This window comes from Solanum stenotomum, chromosome 3, assembly GCF_019186545.1.
Source record: "Solanum stenotomum isolate F172 chromosome 3, ASM1918654v1, whole genome shotgun sequence".
In the NCBI taxonomy this organism is placed as follows: Eukaryota; Viridiplantae; Streptophyta; class Magnoliopsida; order Solanales; family Solanaceae; genus Solanum; species Solanum stenotomum.
The window spans coordinates 66,832,116-66,853,089 of record NC_064284.1 but is presented as its reverse complement, the minus strand read 5'-3'; the positions used below and the strand labels follow the sequence as shown (position 1 = coordinate 66,853,089).

The 20,974-nt window shown below is 33.0% G+C and overlaps 2 protein-coding genes across 2 annotated transcripts in view; both read left to right on the top strand.

Moving 5' to 3' along the window:
• The first annotated feature begins 9,458 nt into the window (after positions 1-9,458).
• Positions 9,459-12,559, top strand: LOC125859913 (replication protein A 70 kDa DNA-binding subunit B-like). The gene is made up of 9 exons (XM_049539770.1): positions 9,459-9,625; positions 9,719-9,809; positions 9,962-10,095; positions 10,172-10,250; positions 10,332-10,467; positions 10,558-10,715; positions 10,801-10,924; positions 11,051-11,341; positions 12,342-12,559. Exons 1-8 carry the CDS (start codon positions 9,601-9,603, stop codon positions 11,336-11,338), a joined length of 1,035 nt encoding a protein of 344 aa, XP_049395727.1. The 5' UTR covers positions 9,459-9,600; the 3' UTR covers positions 11,339-11,341; positions 12,342-12,559.
• A 5,994-nt stretch (positions 12,560-18,553) lies between these two features.
• Positions 18,554-20,974, top strand: part of LOC125859905 (uncharacterized protein At3g06530) — a 29,593-nt gene continuing 27,172 nt past the window's right edge. The window contains exons 1-6 of the mRNA XM_049539757.1: positions 18,554-18,771; positions 19,221-19,434; positions 19,591-19,686; positions 19,769-19,886; positions 19,979-20,152; positions 20,605-20,775. Coding sequence (XP_049395714.1) covers positions 18,621-18,771; positions 19,221-19,434; positions 19,591-19,686; positions 19,769-19,886; positions 19,979-20,152; positions 20,605-20,775 — 924 coding nt within the window. The 5' untranslated portion in view covers positions 18,554-18,620. The remainder of the gene's footprint in view (positions 18,772-19,220; positions 19,435-19,590; positions 19,687-19,768; positions 19,887-19,978; positions 20,153-20,604; positions 20,776-20,974) is intronic.

Sequence of the window (20,974 nt, the reverse complement as noted above, 5' to 3'; positions counted from 1 at the left end):
AACAAAATTAAATAAGACAAAATAATATAAAATAAGAATAATTAAAATAATAAAATAAATAACTTATACTTTAAACCAAATTAATTTAATTGAATATAAAACAAACTCTTTTTGAAACGATTTTTGAATATTCATAAAATATAATAATTATATACATAATTATGTAAAACATATATATTATCTAAAAATTATAAAATAAGACAGAACTAGTTAAAATAACTTGCAAACTATATTATTATTATTATTATTATTATTTTTATTTTTATTTTATTTTTTTGAAATTTTATAAAACTAATTATTTTAAATTGTTTAAAATTGAAGAAGCTCAAAATGATTAATTTATATTGTGGAGGTCCAAAATTGGGTGTCAACAGATGTTGATTGATCTTCCTCCAAAAAATGAACCTTTAGGATCAAAATGGATCTTTAAAAGGAAAATGAAAGTTGATTGGACTATTGACAAATATAAGGCTAAACTTGTAGTCAAAGGATACAGACAAAAGGAGGTCTCAATTACTTTGATACATACTCTCAAATAATAAGGATAACATCTATTAGGGTGTTGATAGCACTAGCGGCCGTGCATGATCTTGAATGGAGAGTTGGAGGAAGAAATATACATGGAACAACCCGAGGATTTTGTGGTTCCTGGTAAAGAAAAGCAAGTGTGCGAACTTGTTAAGTCACTTTATAGACTAAAACAAGCACCCAAATAATGACATAAGAAATTTGATCAAACCATGTTGGCATATGGATTTAAGAATGATGGAACTGATAAATGTGTTTACATTGAAATTACAAGGTCATTGTTTGTTTGTATATTGATGATATGTAACCATCAGTAGAGACACTAATGACATAAATACTACTAAATGTATGCTAGAAAGCAAGTTTGATATGAAAGATCTTGGAGTTGCTGATGCGATCTTAGGTGTAAGAATCCTTAGAACTCCATAATGTTTAGCATTGTCATGGTCTCATTGCATTGAAAAAGTACTCGACTAGTTTAAATATTTGGATTTCAATATTGTCAAGACTCCAATAAATTTGAGTTGTGCATTTCAATAGAGTGAAGGCGAAAGTGACTCACAATTGGATTGTGCTAGAGTATTGAGAAGTATGATTTATGTCACGAAGTGTGCGCGATCAGATATAGCATGTGCTATTAATGAACTGAGTCGATTTACGAGTGATCTCAATTGAACTCATTGAATGACAATGAAAAGAGTTTTGGGGTATTTAAAACATACTCAAAACTATGTCTTGCATTATAACAATATCCAGCAGTATTGGAAGGATATAGTGATGCAAATTGGATAACCGTGATCAAATGAAGTAAAATCCACGAGTGGATATGTATTTACTCTTGGTAGAAGAGCAGTCTCTTGGAAATCTTCCAAAAAAGACATGTATCGTTATCTCTACAATGATCTCTGAGCTAGGTGCTCTAGATAAGGCCGGTGAATAAGTTGAAAGACACAGGAATTTCTTGATAGATATTCTTTTTTTGGCCCAAACCATTGACATCAGTATACGTACACTTTGATAGTCAAGATGCAATAGGTAGGGCATGGAGCATGATGTATAACGAAAAGTCTCATAATATAAGACATAGACATATTACCTTTAGAAAACTACTCTCTGGTGGAATTATCACAATTGACTATGTAAAGTCAAAGGATAATATGTTGGATCCACTTACAAAAAGGCCTAACTAGAGAGAAAGTTGAAAGATCATCTAAGGGAATGGGTTTACGGCTTAGGACAAGTCATCATAGCGGTGATTCTACCTAGCAGACTGGAGACCCCAAGAGCTAGGTTCAAGGAGAAAAACCAAGTTGTGACTGACAATTCAGAATTGTCAACCAACTCAATCCATTCCCATGATGAAACACAATGCTCAGGAACGAGGATACAATATTAAGGCTTGTTAATGAGTTAATATAGCTTAAAGTTTTTAATAATTTGCTAAGTTTGGCAGATTTGACCAAATAGTGTATCTATGCGATAACACGGTTAGAGATCACCTATGTGAGTGTGAAGTGTAAGCCGTTTCAAAGAGAATGATTGTGAAAAGCCCATCTCTCTATACACTCATGAAACCAGGAGGTGTTCATGGATGAAACGAACACAATCATAAGAATCATAAACGGTAAATGATTGATTGTGTGACATATGGTTGTCTAAGTATACACCAAAGCTTGACGGTTCAAAGATATCAAATCTACCGATTGACCGAGTATATCCGACATGTTCACTGTGAAAAGTTCAAAGTGAAACCTACTTATCCAGATGCAATCAATTCTTGCTTGTAAAGTACACACACTTGTCCGTTTCTTTGTCTTGGAGTCATTCCCCATTCATGCGGGGGATTGTTGGGTTTTAAAAGGTGTAAATGGAAAATGAAGAATTGCGACTTTTATGAAGAGTTGTGGCTTTTATTAAAAGTTGCGACTTTTATAAAAAGTTGTGAATTTTATGAAAGATTGTGACCTTTTCGAAAGATTGTGACTTTTCCAAAGGGTTGTGACATTTTCGGTAAGGCACAATAAGAACCTTTTCACACTACCCTTTGTTTTCTATAAATTGAGGGATTTCCTCTCATTTTAAAAAGAATAAAATTTTCAGGACTTCTTCTACTACTACTACTATATCTAGTATTCTGAGTGTACTTTACTGCCGTTAAGTGGTTCGCTGACACCGTGGTTTTAGGTACCGATACACCGGTGAGTAAAATCGTTTTATTCTGGGACGATATATTCCATTAACCTCGGGTACTTGAGGGGAATAATTTCCTTAAGGGAACACTGTGCATTCAGTGGGCTCGATTTTCTTCTTTAAGAAAAATATTTTGTATATTGTTTCTAATTTGTTTCTGATTCTATTTTCTCTACTAGTTTTAATTTTCTAGTTTTGAAAATGCTCTTTTAACTTTGTTGATTCTTATCAAATTTTTCAAAATTTTTGTTCCAAGTATCTTAGGAAAAAAGATGAACAACATACACTTTATTCACAGTTGATGCATATGATAACGTCTTGGATTCAAGGACATTTATTTGTTCCTAATATCGATGGTCTTCGACAAAAATTAATTGTGTATTAGACCAGTGAAGTCACAACAAGCATTTCAAGGAATTCATATGCTATAATAAGTTTCACAACTTCGTATTTGTTTCTTTGTTTGAACCTTTTTCAGCATGTTAGACATATGCATCGGTCGGTTGGTTTGATTCGATTTTATGTATTATCGGTTTGATTTATCGATTTTCAATTTCTGAATACATTAAATCAATCGGTTTTGGTCCTTAACGCTTTCGTTTTCAGTTTAACCAATAAAAAAATGCTTATAAAACAAATATATGACTTCTAATAATTTTAGCACTATAAGTCTATAATTAACCAATTCTTCATATGCTGAATAACTAATTTTATCATTCATGAGAGAATTGCGGAGGGAAATACATTAGTGTATATTAGTTAATCTCTGGTTGAGAATAACTGCTAAACCTAAAGTGATCATAATTAGTGGCAGAATCCTAGACAATTTTGGTGAAGGAGTCCTAACCCTAAAGTCAAATATAAATCTAACCAAATTAAATATAAATACAAAACTAATGTTAGTAATCTATTTTATTGATATAGAAGAATGCTAAACCTAAATAAACAAAAGCCAATTTCAACAACAAAAAAACACACAATAGTTATGGAACTGAATGAAGATATAATTATGAATATTATCTCCCGCTTGTCCGTGAAGCTTGCAATTCAATGTAAAATTCTATGCAAGAGCTTAAATAATTAACTTTGTGAACCAAACGTTACTCAAAGTTATGCTTCGCAATGGTTTCAAGATCAAAATATTTCTAAACAACTCATCTACTCATCACCTTCATCAAAGTACGAAATATCAAAAGTATTCTGTAAAGTCTATGTAAATCCTAGTCGATAGGCGGAATATTAAAGACTTTACCTCTTGACGTATCAATTTTGGCTTCTTGCAAGGGTCTCCTTTTACTTGAATTTTGTCAAGACGAAATTTTCTATATATGGATTGTCAAGTGTTTAATCTTCTCAGGTATTAAGAATTCGGTTCCTTAATTTTGTGTTAGTGAAAATTACAATATTACAAGATTACAATTGAAGATAAAATGAAGAAATAAGATCTCTTCAGGCTAAGGCACTCGCTCTTAGTAAAGAGATTCAAGCCCACTGCAACAAATGTTTTTATGGCTAAATATGTGGTAGTCACAAATTAATGGCAAGAGGAAAGCATATATAATGTTTGAATCAAGTCTGAACGAAGTTTAAATCCAGAAGCCTAACTTCGAATTTGAATTTTTTACTTTTCAAAAAAGAAGCAACAATATTATGTTCGATATGAAGTTTGTCAAAACTAACTTACCTTTAAATACGAGATAAAACAAATTGATAATACGATAAACATATTATGACCTCAATTTTCTCAATATTACAGAAAAATATAATTGAGTTCTACAGAGAAATTGGTACTAATTGTGTAACACGTCATTGCTACAACTGTTAGGGTTTTGCCCTGATTTTCTTACCTTATTTGAAGTTTATTTTTTCCTTAAAGAAAAGTCAAAATATTACCATAAATGCTTGAACTTTTTCTAAAAGGAAAATATAATTTTCTTCCATATTTGGTTTATCTTTCCTTAGAGAAAATGTTTGGAGATCTATAAATTGAAGATCCATATTCTCATAGCATAACACAATAGTATTCACAATGTAGACATTTAAAAAGTTTAGTTTATGGGGAGATTTATTCTCTCAACAGTTATAATATTTTTCTTTTAAATTAGTTTTCATATTAATAATATTATGTTTTAGTATCACTTTATTTGTCATCTAATTTATCACCGTCTTGATTGCAATTGTAAGTTTCCGCATGACGCCCTAATCACCCTTCAGAACCCAACAACAACCAACCATCCGTCCTGGTGTCTTTGCTACTGATTTGACCACTTCTCATCGTTAATTTGGGTTCACCTTGGCTAAGTAGATTTTCTTGAATGGAGAAGGTAATAGCTGAGCTCCTTCTATTGTCACATCACGAGCTCTTTCTATTCCCACGTCATGATCTTGTGGAATGTCTACCACATAATAATTCGTATGTGGTAATAGTGGTTCTTCATAAGAAGGGTCGTGTGAGCTTTGTACTATATAATAAAATACCACTGCTAAAATGAAAGCGAAAATAAAAAAGGCGTATATAGGGAGAAGATTCGGCTTCTCCATCTATTATTTTCGATAGGAATTGCAAGTATAAAATTACGTACTAAAGAATTCGTAATTTCAAAAATATAATGAATTAAATGATAAGAACTTTTGTTTAGTGACAAATTTCCAAGTATTAAAAGGCAAGGGATTTTAGTATGAAGATGGAACAATTAGAAGGCAAAACAGGGTTTGATAAGTTTAATTCTTGATTTATAAACCTATTATGATTTGAGTCTAAACCTATTATGTTTGGGAATTTAAAAAGTACATGTGTCCTTGTAGGATTAGGATTAATTATAAAATTGATGAGATGTAATTAGCGCAAAACAACATCTTTTGGCCCAATTGTAGATTTTTTTAGTAACCTAGTAGGAATAGGATTAAACTATTTTTTGAAATGCATGTAATATCCTAAAATTAATCCTAATATGCGTGGTTTTATATTTAGAAACCTTTTAGGAGTAGGATTCAAATTTACCGGGGTCTCAGTCGTGTCTTGTCCTCTCTATGCCTCTCATGTCCTTCTTTCCTTCACTTGGGACTCACCAGCACACTCCTTGTTGCTTTCGTGCTTTAACCCATTAAGAAAGGAAATATGTGTCTTAACTAATGCAGCAAATATTACCAACTTACATAAGCAATACTATTTACTATGACATATATTTTCTGAATTGGTAATCATGTGCAACGCACGTGTCAAAATAATAATATTAGTGAGATATGACTAATTTCATGATTGATCCTCATTAATAAAAAAATTCATTGACCATCTTCATAGGTTCGCGTGAATAAGAGATATATATGACGATCCACATTTAACATTCACAAAAGAATCTGTAATATTATTTTGTGCAAAACTTATTATTCAAATTTTCGCTAAAATAATCAATACTATTTACTATAACATGTATTTTATGAATTGATAATCACGTGCAACATACGTGTTAAGAAGCTAGTATTACCAATATGTAGAAATGACACTTAAAAATGACCAACACTGCATCTTTTCATTGTACTAAAGGCAGTACTAATTGTACATTTAGAAATGGACTAACACTGCATCTTTGCATTGTACTAAAGGTAGTACTAATTGTACATCAATAAAGACACTTTCTCTAGAAGTTTCTTGCTATAGCTGACAATTTTCTAACCCTAATTTCTCTCCTCCTTCCTAAACTCGTTGTATTCTCTCAACTCTTCCTTCTACTTTTGACCTCTTCAATGGCGAATCCATCTGCTGGTTAGTCTTTTTGGTTTGTCTACACACTTTCAATCTCTCTCTGAAGCTTTGCTGAAGATTTCTGTTTGTTTCGGACGAGCTGCGCAGGTACTTCTTCATGCTTTAAGTTTCTCTCCTCCTTGCTAAAGTCATTGTATTCTCTCAAGTCTTCCTTCTACTTCTGACCTCTTCAATGGCGAATCCATCTGCTGCTTAGTCTTTTCTGTTTGTCTGCAGACGTAAAATCTCTCTCTCAAGCTTTGCTGAAGATTGCTGTTTGTTTCGGACAACCTGCGCAGGTACTTCTTCATGGTTTAAGCGAAATTTACATGTTTGCTCCATCATTTGCTCTTTCTCCCATTCTTAATTTGTCTTCTGTTTTGCTCTTTCTCCGATTCCTAATTTGTCTGCTGTAAACCATATTAACCCATATTATACTGTATATATGTGCTGCAAACTTCTGCTCAATAATTGCATGTATTTCTCTATTGCACTATCTTCACCATCGAACCACCAGAGGCCCTCAAAACCGCAAAATTGCCTTTCACACTTTCAGTGCTTGGAAGCTTCCGGTTTCAAGGGTTTCTCGGTTTATTTTTTTCCTATTGTTTACGCTTTCAATTTCAGACATTTGTACTCTTAAATTTTCGGTTGCTTTTTCGCTTTTTCCATCTGGAACTGTGTAAATCTATTTCATCTTTAAGTTAGATTTGATCCTATTGGCCGTTCATAAATTCATCAAATTTATCCACAAATTATTTCTTTTTTTCTTGGTCTCAGTTTTTTTTTTGTGTAGGTTTAATGACTTTTGTCGAGCAACAAATATCGTTGGATTGTAAGTCGCTATACATATCCATCCTTCTCCTTAAATGTTATTCTTCCCAATTCCATTTCATTGTCTCATTATAGGGTAGTCTGGATGAGTTATTTGAGCTTAAGCTCCTCTCTCTCTATGTTATGGTTCTTCAATTCTATGTGCTTCTATGTTTGGGTTGTTGTTGATTTTTTTTTAATAACAACTGCACTTATGCTATAATTAATGATTCACTTCATTGGTTCCATATGTAGTTGTAACTTATTTCGTATTCAATTTGGTGAAATTCAATATTCCTAAATAGTCACTTTATTTCACAGGAGATTGCCTGCAACTCAACGATAGAAATAGCAGTCATACAGAACAGCCTGCTGGGTCTGCAGCAGCCTGTTCATTATCACCACCTTAGAGGGATTGGTTCAAATGCTGACCCAAACCTTATATACATGCTAGCCAATCCAGAAGATTCAGAGACATCCCACACGTGGTCACAGGTACCTTATATGTTTTCTCGCATGACCATTTTCAATTTTTCTTCCAGATTCTGCTTGTCACCAAAACAGAAAATCAAAATTACAGTTATTAGCTGGACGTCAATTACTATGGTATTACATTTGTACTGATATTGCAAATGTAAAAGCCAAAGTAATAGCCTCCCTTATGAGTTTCCTGTTTAATGGATCATATTTAATGCTTTCAATACTATTCAATCTTTCATAGATATACCATGGGCTCAGCAGTATGCTTTTAGCTTCATGCCCAACATGATCAAAATATCTGCAGCATAGCTGTTTTCTTTTGTCTTTTTTTTATTATTATTGAAATTTTAAATAGTAGCATGAAAGTTTAGTTTCTATGAAAAATAGGAAACATTTTTCGTAAGACTAAATAGTGCCTTTGGATATAAAATGTGACAGATTAGGTCTCTTCTACAAACTGTATCTTCCATGATACTAAGTCATACATAAGCCATCACATACTGGCTTCAGTAAACTTTTTCATATTGTTTTTCCCAAATGTATAGTGGTTTGACTCAAGTTTCAGAGATAATTGTTGTTGTTTTAATATTCTGCAACATTTTCTGTCCCTGTAACAGATCTTCTGTGAAAAAAGAATTGTTCAATTGTACTTTGCACATTAATAATGCTTGCTAACTGATTTTATGTCTTCATTAAGCTCCACTAAAGCGCCCTAACAGATTTACACATGACTGTACTTCCACTATGACAACACTGTTGTTTTCCTTTTCATTTGTTCTTCAGTTTTTTTTTTTTTTGGAACATACAAAGTTTATTATGTTTCCACAGTTTATATCTCATACGACCCAATAGTAAGAGGTACAACTCTTAAGTAGTATACTTTGTTTGGTCATTTTGGATGTAAGTGCTTTGTTTGTATCTGATTATTAATCTCATACTTTTGCATTCTGCAATTGTACAGTTGTATCTCATGATTGACAAAGAATTAATAACACATAAATGGTTACCAGATGAAGATGGCAGGAAAAGTAAATAGTATGATACATGCTATGTTATCCTTTATGAGTTTGTACTTTATCTTCAATGTTTGTCCTAACTTGCTTTTACAAGAGTTTCTTAGTGCTTTGTTACTACATCAGAAGCTCATTTATGCAGCTACAAGGTGCATTTTACTCCACAGTGCTACTTTCATTTCATTCATTTTTTCCTTTTGTCTAAAGAGATGAAACAATGTTGCATGTCCCTAATTTAATCAGCCCTGTTCATAAAAACACAACAAAGCAAGTACTTTGAATTAATATTCATGTTATCCTGTAGATACTACTATTTGGTTAACTATATTTCCTACCAACATGGTACTAAGAGTGAACATCGACCAAATAGAACCATCAACACGAGATTGGATTTGCAAAGTTCAAATTGTCGAAATAGGACGCCCACGAGAAAGCCTTGACAAGAAATGTACATTCCAAAATTTAATTTTGGAAGATGAAGAGGTCAGCTCATTATTATATTTTATCTTATGACTATTGCTCATTTCCTCTCAATTTAGTTAATCTCAACTTTCTATAACTCTTACTTTCAGGAATGCCAAATTAAGGCAGTTATGTACGTCGACGAAATCAAGCAGTATGCAGCTACGCTTAAACTCCTCAATACCTACCTCATCTCTACTGCAAGAGTGAAAGTCTCGCCAACTTCATACGGCAAGCCAATACATAAAATTTTACTGGATTCTTGACAAAGAAACGGTAATTGAACAAATCAAACCATCTAATGAAGTTGAAAAACCACTTCCACCGCCAACCAAGCTGAATATCACCAGCTTTGACTGCATTCCTCATCTGATGGTTGATTCTGCTGCTGAAATAGGTACATCCATCGTACTAGCTGTTATCAGACTGAAATATGCATCTTTACTGCTGCAGAAGACTTGCAACATTTCATTATGTATTATATACGCAGATATACTGGCAATCGTTCTTCGTTGTGGTCCTCAAAAAAACGCCGGTCGCAGTCATCATAGGTGTCGAGAAATTACCCTTTGTGACAATCAGTAAGTATAACATTTGACATTCTATTTTCCCATTTTCTGCAAATATTTTGAATCAGTAACCACTTTTTGCATTTTTCTGCTCACATCATCAATTATCGTCTAAGCATTATCATAGTACTTACTCTTATGTCCTTATGTTCTCACACTCTCAGGAAAAATCAATTTCTCTTCACTCTATGGGAGGATTTCGAAGAAATAGAAGGACATGAAATTTCCTCAAAAATGGCAACAGAGGCAGATCTACTTGTAATCCTCGGAAGGAGTATAAGAATCTCTACTTATCAAGGTACGTATGCGCTCAACTTCTTAGCAACATAATTTTATATAATAACAAAACAATATACAACCTATGTATTATACAGGGTTGTCATTGCAGACTAGGTACAATTCCACAGTACGTGTGAATCCGAATTACCCACAGGCAGTGGCACTCATCAACTGGTACTCACATTTCATATTTATTCTATAGCTTTAATTTGCATGTAAAGAACCTACTAAACATATTATATGTTCTAACAATAGGGCAAAAGAAAACAAAACAATGTTGTTAAGTTGTCCATCAGAGAAAACCTCAACAAGCTCATCTATCGCTCCCATGATAGTCACTCCTGCTGGCCAACAACTTATCTCTATTGCAGAAATCTCATCAGCACCTTCTGTAAGTCATACTTGAACCTGCTTATTTGAGAGTATCCTTATTCATTTTCTCATGTTGTAGCTTTGCCTAAATAATCAAAACTTCCCACAGATGAGAGTGTTCTATGTTGAAGCAGAGATGGCCGTATTAGATGAGTTCCAAGACTTTTGTGTGCTTGAATGCTTAGGATGCAAACAGAAGAAGCGGACAAGGGATAGAAAGGATTTTGAATGTCCAAAATGCAATCGGAAAACATCATTAGTGCCTCGGTACTATACTTTTGACTTCTAAATTACACTTTCTACAAAATATAGCGTATATTATACACATATTTCAAACTTCCCTTCATTTCAGCTGCAGCTTCCAAATTGATCTTATTGACGATACTGCTATAACCACAGCATCTATCTCTGCTGAATTAGGAGAAAAATTACTGTCCATGACAGCAGAAGACATATTTGACATAACTTGCACTAAGGTTATCTCTCATTCCCACTAGCTACTTGTACACACTTATTGTCATAATACCATATATCTTCAGCACAAACACTTTACCCCATATGCTTTGTTCTAAACTGTTTGTTCTAACTTGTTACATTTATAGCGACAATCATTGTCTCTTAATCATGTCCATGAGATGTTGTCAAACAAAGTATTCGAAATTCAGCTAAGGAAGTCATCTTGGGGTAGCTCAAATACCACGCATGCAACTTTGTCCATTCTTTCCTACATGGAAAAACAACATACTCCACAGAGCACTACTGATAGGACTTCTAAAAAGATAAAGCCTTTGGAAATAAGTGAGGTAGAAGTGATGGCAACAACTGCTGCAGCTGGTCCTTCAAATGCACCGGCAAAATTTGAACCACCCACACCAACCAAAAAGGTCTAAAAGGTCAGTCTACATCTCACTTTCATACCAAACTATAGCTCAGAATGATTATCAATTCCACAGATTCACAATTCTTTCAAAAATTACTGCTAAAAGTCTCTACTTTTAGCTGTAGTTTACTTTCTTTTATACACGTATCTATATAGTTCCTGTAAAACATTGTAAGTGTCATACTTATGTTATAGTGCCGCTTTTGCATTTACTCTTATCTGCTTTCACACTTCACAATTTTGTTATGTTTATGTTTGACATAACATTCCAAAGTCTCACATTCATTCAGGGCTAAAAACTCTCTATCCATGTTCATATCCATGATCAAATCAATTGATTAACAATTTGTTTTTAATTCCTCATCTCATGTTGACTGTTGAATTAGCTTATTTTTGTTACAACAATTCACCAACTTCATTACTTCACAGTTAGCAGCAACCCTTTTGCACAATAACACTAATTTTTTACTCCTTCCTATTTCTACTCCTTCCAACAGCTCAACTCACATCCAATCAAACTGCCTTTCAACACTAAAAAACATAATTACACTTTTGACATTTTATTATGAACAATGTTGCTCACATTCATATAAATCACAGTGAAAGAAATCCTTATGTCTGCTGTGTGTTTGTGATAGCATAAAACTGTAGCCTCCTTTTGCTCTTTCGTTAATGTTTGTCATTTCACACTGCAATATAAGTCTATTTACATGTTTTTCTGGATAACTTGCACTGCATACATTTTTCTACATTTTTCTTATTCTACTTTCTTATGATGTCATACACTATAATACACAGTTATCAATAGGAAGAATAGGAAGGAGGTTTGTGTCTACTAGCTAACCTCATTCACCATAAACTATTAGGCCAATCACACACACATTCAATAGCAAATCTATCATTTTTATGATGATTCCATGATTTTCTTTCTATTTGATCCCTATATTAAAATTGCTTTGCTATCTGTTGCAATATTTGCACTTTCTAACATACTTTAAACTGTGTAATTAAAGGAACTCCCTCAGACCATTTTGTCACTTTTGTTTATGATAGGGACAATATAATGAATGACTCTCCCTATGCTCTGGTTTTTTGCATGAGGAAGATTAGCTATGGAGAGGCAAACTGCAGCGTCCTCTAAATATGATAAACAATGACATGCTAATCTTATATACCAAAACTGCAACATGTACTATATTATTTTGGTTACATTACATTAGTTAGTATGTGCAAATCGACATCATACTGATGTCTATTGTATATATTGTGAATATTTCTAATAGTACCTAATATAATATATGATATTATCTATCTTCTACAAACACCCTAACCCTTAATTCATTAATATTACAATATTTTTACAACCATAATATTTTGACTATTGGGCCCGTGCTTGCCATGGGCCTCCCCACCCTAGTATATAAATAAGCGGATCCTAAAGTTGGAGACGTGACACTCCATTTCTGGGCTACTAATAAAAGGGAATACACAAGACTTGATGGTGTTGTGATTTGGGTAAAAATTAGTCACCTATTTATAAATGTAAGAAAAAGAATATTCGTCAATGTAATTCCTATTCTTTTTATTTTCTAAAAATTAAAGAAACGATAGAAATATATCCAAACTTAAATACTAGAGATCTCTATTTATAAACTCAAAACTAAAAAATGATTAAAATGAGTGAATTGGTAAAAGTTACGTTGTTTGTATACAAATATATTTTTTACTTGATTATTATTTGAAAATGTAGACACGCTTGGGTGAAGTATATTTATTATGGGATTGTTTTCTTTACTTAGATTATATATGAATTACATCACTAACATGTAGTGTTGGCAAATTAGGCTCATATTATGTCAACCCCCTAATCCACTTATATTTTAGCTAGTTGGATGAGTGATTTCAAATGTAAGTAATATTTTTCCTTCAACATTCATATTTTATCCGAAATATCAACATGAGTAAGTTTTATACTAATAACTTTTATTGTTTAGTTCATAAAATTACAGTAAATTTGTGAGTTCGACCGGGATGAAATTACAGTTGACTTTCAATAATAAACTAGATTTACATTAATAAGTAGATTAAATTTGAGAATTGGTTCTTAATTTTTTGCTTACGATGGTGAAAAAGATATATCCATATAAAGTTGTATTGTTTGAATATAAGAATTGCTAAACATTTCAATGCATAAACAAAAGAGAGGCAAGCGTCAATATGTTGCAAGGAGCTGAAAATCAAGTTCCATGCATAATCATTTTTAGAAGGAAAAAAGGACAAATATATCCCAAACTATCGTAAATGGTATGTAGATACTCTCCGTCATATTTTTGGGACATTGGTGCCCCTGCCGTCTAAAAATTAGAGCATATATGCCCTTCACTCTAACGGAAAACTAAATAGGGAGGGACACGTGGCACAATCTAATCCGTCCATCCAATATTTAATAAATGTCGGATCCGTGGATAAGATTATGACACGTGTATGTCCGATAGTATAAAGGGTATATATGCTCTATAGTTTTTGGACGGCAGGGGCACCAATGTCCCAAAAATATGAGGAAGGATATTTGCATACCATTTACGATAGTTCGGGGGTATATTTGTCTTTTTTCCCTTTTTAGAATTATATATTGCCAAATGTAATATTTGAACTTTGATACAACAACAATAATAATTGTACTCACCTAAAGTGTTTACATTGTCTATGATAAAAAAAAATAAAGGGAAAAAGGTCAAATATGCCTCTAAACTATTCGAAAAGGTCTAAATATACCCTCCGTTTAAAGTTTGGCTCACTTGCGCCCTCGCCGTCCAACTTTTCATCTAGATATGCCCTTATGGACCTTAGTTGGTATGCTGGACATATCCAGCTCATTTTCCATTTTTTTAAATACCACATGGAATTGTCATGTCATTTTGACTTTATCACATGACATTTATATGAAAATGGAAAGGGATCAATTATGCCCCTAAAAAATTCGAACCCATAAACACCTAATCCGACCCATAAATCAACCCCCCTTTTAAATAAACTACCCGACCCGTTTTTAAACAATTTTGTTTAAATTTTTATTTTTTTCGGTAAATTCCGAAAATAAGTAATTGATTAATAAAAATAGGAAAAATATGAAAAAAAAAAAAATTAATGCCAAAAATTTACAAATGAATATAGTAACCTTAACTTAAACAATTTCAATAATTTTTTTAAATTTTTATTTTTTTTTGGTAAATCCCGAAAATGAGTATCATTGACTAATGAGTAATTTCTGAAGAAGAAATCTTATTGATNCCCCCCCCCACACACACACATATATATATATACACACACATACACACTAATTTAGTATTAGTTACGCGAAACTATTACTTGGGGCATCTATTGTAATTATTTAGGGGCATCAATGTAATGGGGTGTATTTTTATAATTAATCTGTATTTATGTAGCATTTACTTAATTTCTCCTTTTAAAAATGTCAGCACTAGTTTTTTAATGCATGTAAATTATACATGTATCCTTAAATTAAAAAATCGCAAAAAATTATAAGAAGTTTATCAATACTATTTAGGGAAAATTTGATAATTATACAATAAACTACTTTGTTTTCAAAAAAATTATTGTCAAGTTTCATTTACCTGGAAAAAAAATGGACAAATTACTTAACTACACTCCTTTACTTACCTTAATATTCATTTATCCCTACTTATTTCAAAAATTTCAAAAATCCCTTATTTACCTATGTATCCCGTGCACAACGCTATGTATCCCGCTATGTGGAATGTATCAAACGCTATGTATCCCGCATGTACCCGTGCACAATGCTATGTATCCCGCTATGTGGAATGTATCAAACCCCGCTATGTGGAATGTATCAAACCCCGCTATGTGGAATGTATCAAACCCTGCTATGTGGAATGTATCAAACCTAATGTATCCCGTGCACAACGCTATGTATCCCGCAAACATCATTTTTAAGGAATTTTTGGTAAATAGAAAACTAGAAGGGATATGATGTTATTTAGTACTTATAATATGTGGTTCCTATAATTTATACAAAAAAATATATATTTCTATCTCCATTACCGCACAAACAACGATTTCTCTGTAGTTTCGCCGAGAAAAGCTCAATTTTTCTGGTGATTCATTGTCAATTCTTCAATTTAGCTGATTCAGCCAATTTCTGTTTTGATTCATCAGTTTGTCTATTAATTCATCAATCTCAATGGATTGTTTCACAATTTTGATTCAACACAAAGGTGTATGGGAGAATAACAATAAATACGCCTATTACATTATTGATGTTGTTGTTGTCAATTTTGATTGTGATCTTGAAGATCTAACTACTGCTGTTTCTACACAAAATTGGTGCAACTACCATAGCATACTTCATGGAGATGAAATATATCATCACTGATCAGTCTCTATCTATATTAATACACAATAACACAAGTGTTGAGATTATATGGAGTTGAAACGAAAAAACCCATATATATCTTCGTACCCACTTTGTGTCACGTTAAAATGAATTTTTATGGAGGTCTTCAACAACTGAACTACAGTTGCTAGTCTCTCTATAGAAAATAAAGATAGTATACAAAATGTATACAATGCATATACATTTGAAATGCTTGAGGTTGGAATCATAGGTTATGGTGCACTAGTCAGAGAGAAGGTAAATTATATTAGTGATAGTTGTTTTAACCTGAAAGCTGAGAAACGATAAATCTATAAAGATAAGACAACGATTGTCAAAGTTTAGAAGAACTATGCTATTCAAAATCAGTTCTGATTTAGGATCAAAGATCATGATCAAGCAATGCAACAACTTAGGACCCGTTTGGCCATAGATTTCCCAAGTAATATTTGGGGGGAAATTTAACAAATAGTATTTGTTCATACAATTTGCCATTATTTGGCAAATTTCCAAATACTAGTTTTTTCTAGTATTTGGGATCTTTTAAAAATTAAAATTTTACACCAAATTTTTATCTTTTACAAAAACACCCTCTATAGTAGTTGTTGCGTTGTATTACATAATTTATTACGTGAACACGAAAGTAGTGATGAAATATTCAGTTAATATGAAAGTAATAATATAGTTGTTGTGAATATGATGAACAATCGGCTCATGGTAACAAAGTTATGTGCTTTGTTTACTTCATGATTTATGGAATGATGCTTGTTGTACTCACTCCAAACTACCACATTGCTCTAGTGTCATGGACAGTACTTGTTATTTGTTGCAACGAAGATCCAATTGACTTGTAATACAAACTTATTGTTAGTTTGGATAGTTTTTAAAACTGATGGGTATAAATCATATTTTTCTAAAAAAGTGAAATATGTTTCCCAAATACTATGGTCAAACACATGGTGAAATTTCACCCAAATAATATTTGCCAAGAATATTTGGAAATCTATGAGCAAACGCTAACTTAGATTTTGTTACTTTTCACTATTTCTATTATATGTATACAATAACGAACTGAATTCTTCAATAATTTTCACTCTTTAGTTGTCATCAAAACACTTAAGATCGGTCACAATTGTAAATTCTTTAAGACCGTACCTCAAGATGGTGCCATTAATCTTAACCGACAAATCATTAATATTATCCAAAATAACCACTCTCAACAATAATGCATGTTTAGTTGATGCCGAATAATACTGTTGAAACATTTTGAGCCATCTTTTATTCAATGCGTTCTTCAACACACTCATGAAATCAATGTTAGTATGCATACTAAACCCTACACTATACATGTTTGTCGATTGAATATAAAAACCACAATATTTTACATATACCAAAAGGAATCATGTCAATAATTTATGAACATTAAAATAGTTTGACAAATAATACTAAAACGAAAGTAGTACAAGGAACAACAAAATAAGAAAAAAAATAAAAATAAGAAGACATACACATATGATCAAATGTACGTTATTAAAGTAATGAAAATATGTTAATTTGAAACAAAACAGAATGTCCACTAGACTTAGAGACCTAGAACCACCATTAACAATTATAAAAAATGTGAAAATATAAAAAAATATATAGTAAGTCAAATTTCACGAAATACCTTTTGATCACATCTTTCGGTTCTACTTGTATCCTCAAACTTATTTCTTGGGCGATCATCTGCCTATTTGTCGTCCACAACACTCTGACTGCCTTTTACTCGGCATGCTACAACTTCAACTTCACTTTGATTATGATTTTGCATAGAGCAATCTTAGCGCTTGGACTTATATTCACCATGTTTAGAGCCTTTTTTTTTTAAAAAAAAACATATATTTCAAAATTCTTTTATTTGGAGAAACATGGGTTGCACTCGCAACCGATACACACACAACATCAATGAAAATAAATAATGTCAAAACAAGTTGAAATTGAAGATTAAATTGACTCAATTGAGGATTCTCTTAAAATGACTTAAGACTGTAATGAATTAAAATTGAACCCAATTCAAATTATCTTGAGCTCAACCCATAAAATTTTGGACAACTTGGACGAGTTACCTATATTTGAGCTCATTTTGATACCCCTACGAGCTATAATCCACCCAATACACATAGTCAGCACCCTAAATCCTAATAAAACCTAGAAATCACCTACGAAGATTCAAAGTAATGAAAAAACAACAATAATCAACGAAGAAGGAGATAGCTTACCTCCACCGAAGGTGAAGAGGACGAGCTAAAAAGAAAAAGCTAAGAAGAGGTGAAAAAATTCAGACAGAATCGTGCATGTTTTTTCTGGAGAAAAGAAATATAATAAATGTATATTAGTTACATCAACTATGACCATTTTATCCATATTTGGTCATTTCGGACATTAATGTTGCAAAACAAAAAAGTGGTAAACAAATATCATGAAAGGCCATTTGGTGTAATTTTCTCTATTATTATTTAAACAAAAATATGTAAATAAATAATTATATATGAAAATATAAAACAAACAATAGTATATACATCCTTATTCTGTGATATTTCAGCTACACAATTTATCGTAAGACAATTTTATGAGAATAATAATAGACAGTTTATGCTATTCTTACTTTGTGATATTTGAGCTACACAACTTATAATTGTAAATATTACTCACATGTTATTTTTCAGCCAAAAGAAAAGAGAAAAGAGAAAAAAAAAAGAAAAGACCTTTTTCAGATTCTAAAACCCTAAACCCCAAATACGTCGTCTCCCTTCTTCCTCACTCCTTACAAAAAGCACCTAAACTCTCTTTCATCTCTCCCAGGTTTACAAAAAACCAGCTTAGCAGTTAAGGTTTAACGATGGCTACTTCACTGGTTGCTCAGCTGCAGCGGTTAGCAGTCCCGGATACTGAGCAGCGTAAACGACCATTTACTCGTCCTTCAATCTTGTTTGACCCAAAAGAAGCCGCCGATATCGAGCTCGACACCATTCTCAACATTGCTCAATCAGGTGCCAACCCTTTTTAAGCATTCACAAATAGCTGCTTGTTACTTGTAATTTTCAGTAGGATACCAGGGAATTGTTTGGTGTGTACTTTTTTTGCTTGGTCCTCATGCATAGTCTTATTTAATTGCTCCAAAATCCCACCTTTCAAGTGCCACGAAACTTATGCCTGATTGTTAAGCTGCGCACTTCAGTGTTTTTGGGCTGAAGTGAAACCAGGAAGACTATTGGCAGTTCCTAATTGGGATTTTCTGTATTACCAAGAAGTTATGTATTGGACAAAGTTATCTTACACATGTAGATATACAGGGCAAAGCAAAATAGTTTTATATTCATTTTTTCATCAAGCATTTACTCTTCATATTTTTCTGGAATTCGATTGTTGTTATTGTTATTCATTTGTATTGGACATCACCTAAATAAAATTTTCTGGTGTTTTCTTATATGCCATTCAGGTTTGGAGGTGTTAATAAGTATCGAAGAAAGATTTAAGAAGTACAAAAGTGACTTGTTTAGTTATGGGAGTAGAGAATTGGATAGAGAGTTGATGGGGATTGAGGAAAACAAACGAATCAACGCATCAATTTATTCCTACTTGCAGTTGTTATCAGGATATTTTGAGTTATCAGCAGCCCTAAAGACATTAGAGTACTTGATTCGTAGATACAAGTAAGCTGCTCAATTTCAGTTGTTGAATTTAATGCAACACACTATTTATTGGTGCTTCTTAAATATTTCTATACCACTTGATTTACACACACTGTTTGTTTCATGCTATTTGCATTTGTTTCTGTATCTAACTCTATCTGAATTTTCTTTCAACAGAATCCACATATATAATATCGAGGAATTAATTTTATGTGCCTTGCCTTACCATGACACTCATGTATTCGTTCGAGTAGTGCAACTAATAGACACTGGGTAAGAATGTTAATGTTTGCATATCTCATGTGGTGGTCTAGGATATCAGATACAGGAATATAACATCTTCTGCCTGTTTCAGGAATAGCAAATGGAAATTTCTTGAAGGGGTTAAGGTTTCTGGTGCACCACTCCCCAGGAAGATTATCGTGCAACAAAGTATACGTGACTTTGGGATCTTAGAGTGTTTGTGCAACTATGTATGCACCTATCCATTGTGTGTATACCTGATTGTCTTTTTGATTTTTTTTTTTTTTTTGATGTATTACAAATTTTGAATGGAAAATTATAGGTGACAGCTTCAAAGAAGGTTGAGCCATCAAGGCCTGTATCTGGCTTTTGTACAGCTGTAATATTTGAGGTCTTAGGATCACTCACTACGATAGACAGTGATGCAGTGAGGAGAGTCCTGCCTTTTGTGGAATTTGGACTTCAACCAGGCTCCAGAGGAGGAACCGATCAAAAGGTTAGCTTAGTGGCTTCGTATGCGATAACTATTTTATGTTATAATGCTGCTTGACATTCTTTTTATTTTGCCTCTTGTCACCAAGTCCTCCTTAGTCTAAAGATGTCGATCACTGTTTGATACTCCAGAGTAAAAGGTTGGCTTGACTTGTACTGTGCAAATCTGGAGGCTGTCATGAACCTTTGTCCTGTTTGATTTTTAGTGCTACCAAAACAGAGATCTATGCATGTGGTGACTGAGACGTGGAAATACAGTCACATTTTATGTGTTTTTTCTCATTCCATTCACGTTAACTTACATTTCTAAGTCTTCCCCTGTAGTGTTCTTTTTTGCCTACTTGATTAAATGCGTGGCACATTTTGTATCGGTGGAATTTCTTACATTCAGACATTCTAGAGTCTTCAAGCCATATCATTCATTGATCTTGTGAATGGGATTTTGGCTTTTTGTAGGCTGGTGCTCTGATGATCGTTAGCCTGCTAGCTGATAAGGTAACTCTGTCCCCTAAGGTTGTCAAAAGCTTGATCCGTTCCCTTGCTGAAGTTGCTCGAGCAGATGCAAGAGATTCTACTGACTTGCAGTGGTGCCGTATGTCTTTGATGACCCTAGTCACTCTTGTCCAGGTATTGTTGTGTTCCATTCACTTTGGTAGAGAGTATTTTCAGCATTTCTTCCCTCTGGTTTGGGTTAGAAAAATGTATTATGTGGTTCTTGTTGATATATTTTATCCTGGGGTCTATACTAAGGGTCCTTTGGACATGATACAAGTTGATTTGAAGGTGAAGTTTTGTTTGGACATGCATTTGGATTTCTTAAGTTGCA

Coding starts and splice junctions, on each gene's coding strand:
- LOC125859913 (XM_049539770.1), top strand. CDS start 9,601: ATGGTTGATTCTGCTGCTGAAATAG. Junction 9,810..9,961: donor ATTACCCTTTGTGACAATCA/GTAAGTATAACA, acceptor TCACACTCTCAG/GAAAAATCAATTTCTCTTCA. Junction 10,925..11,050: donor TTGACATAACTTGCACTAAG/GTTATCTCTCAT, acceptor TTACATTTATAG/CGACAATCATTGTCTCTTAA.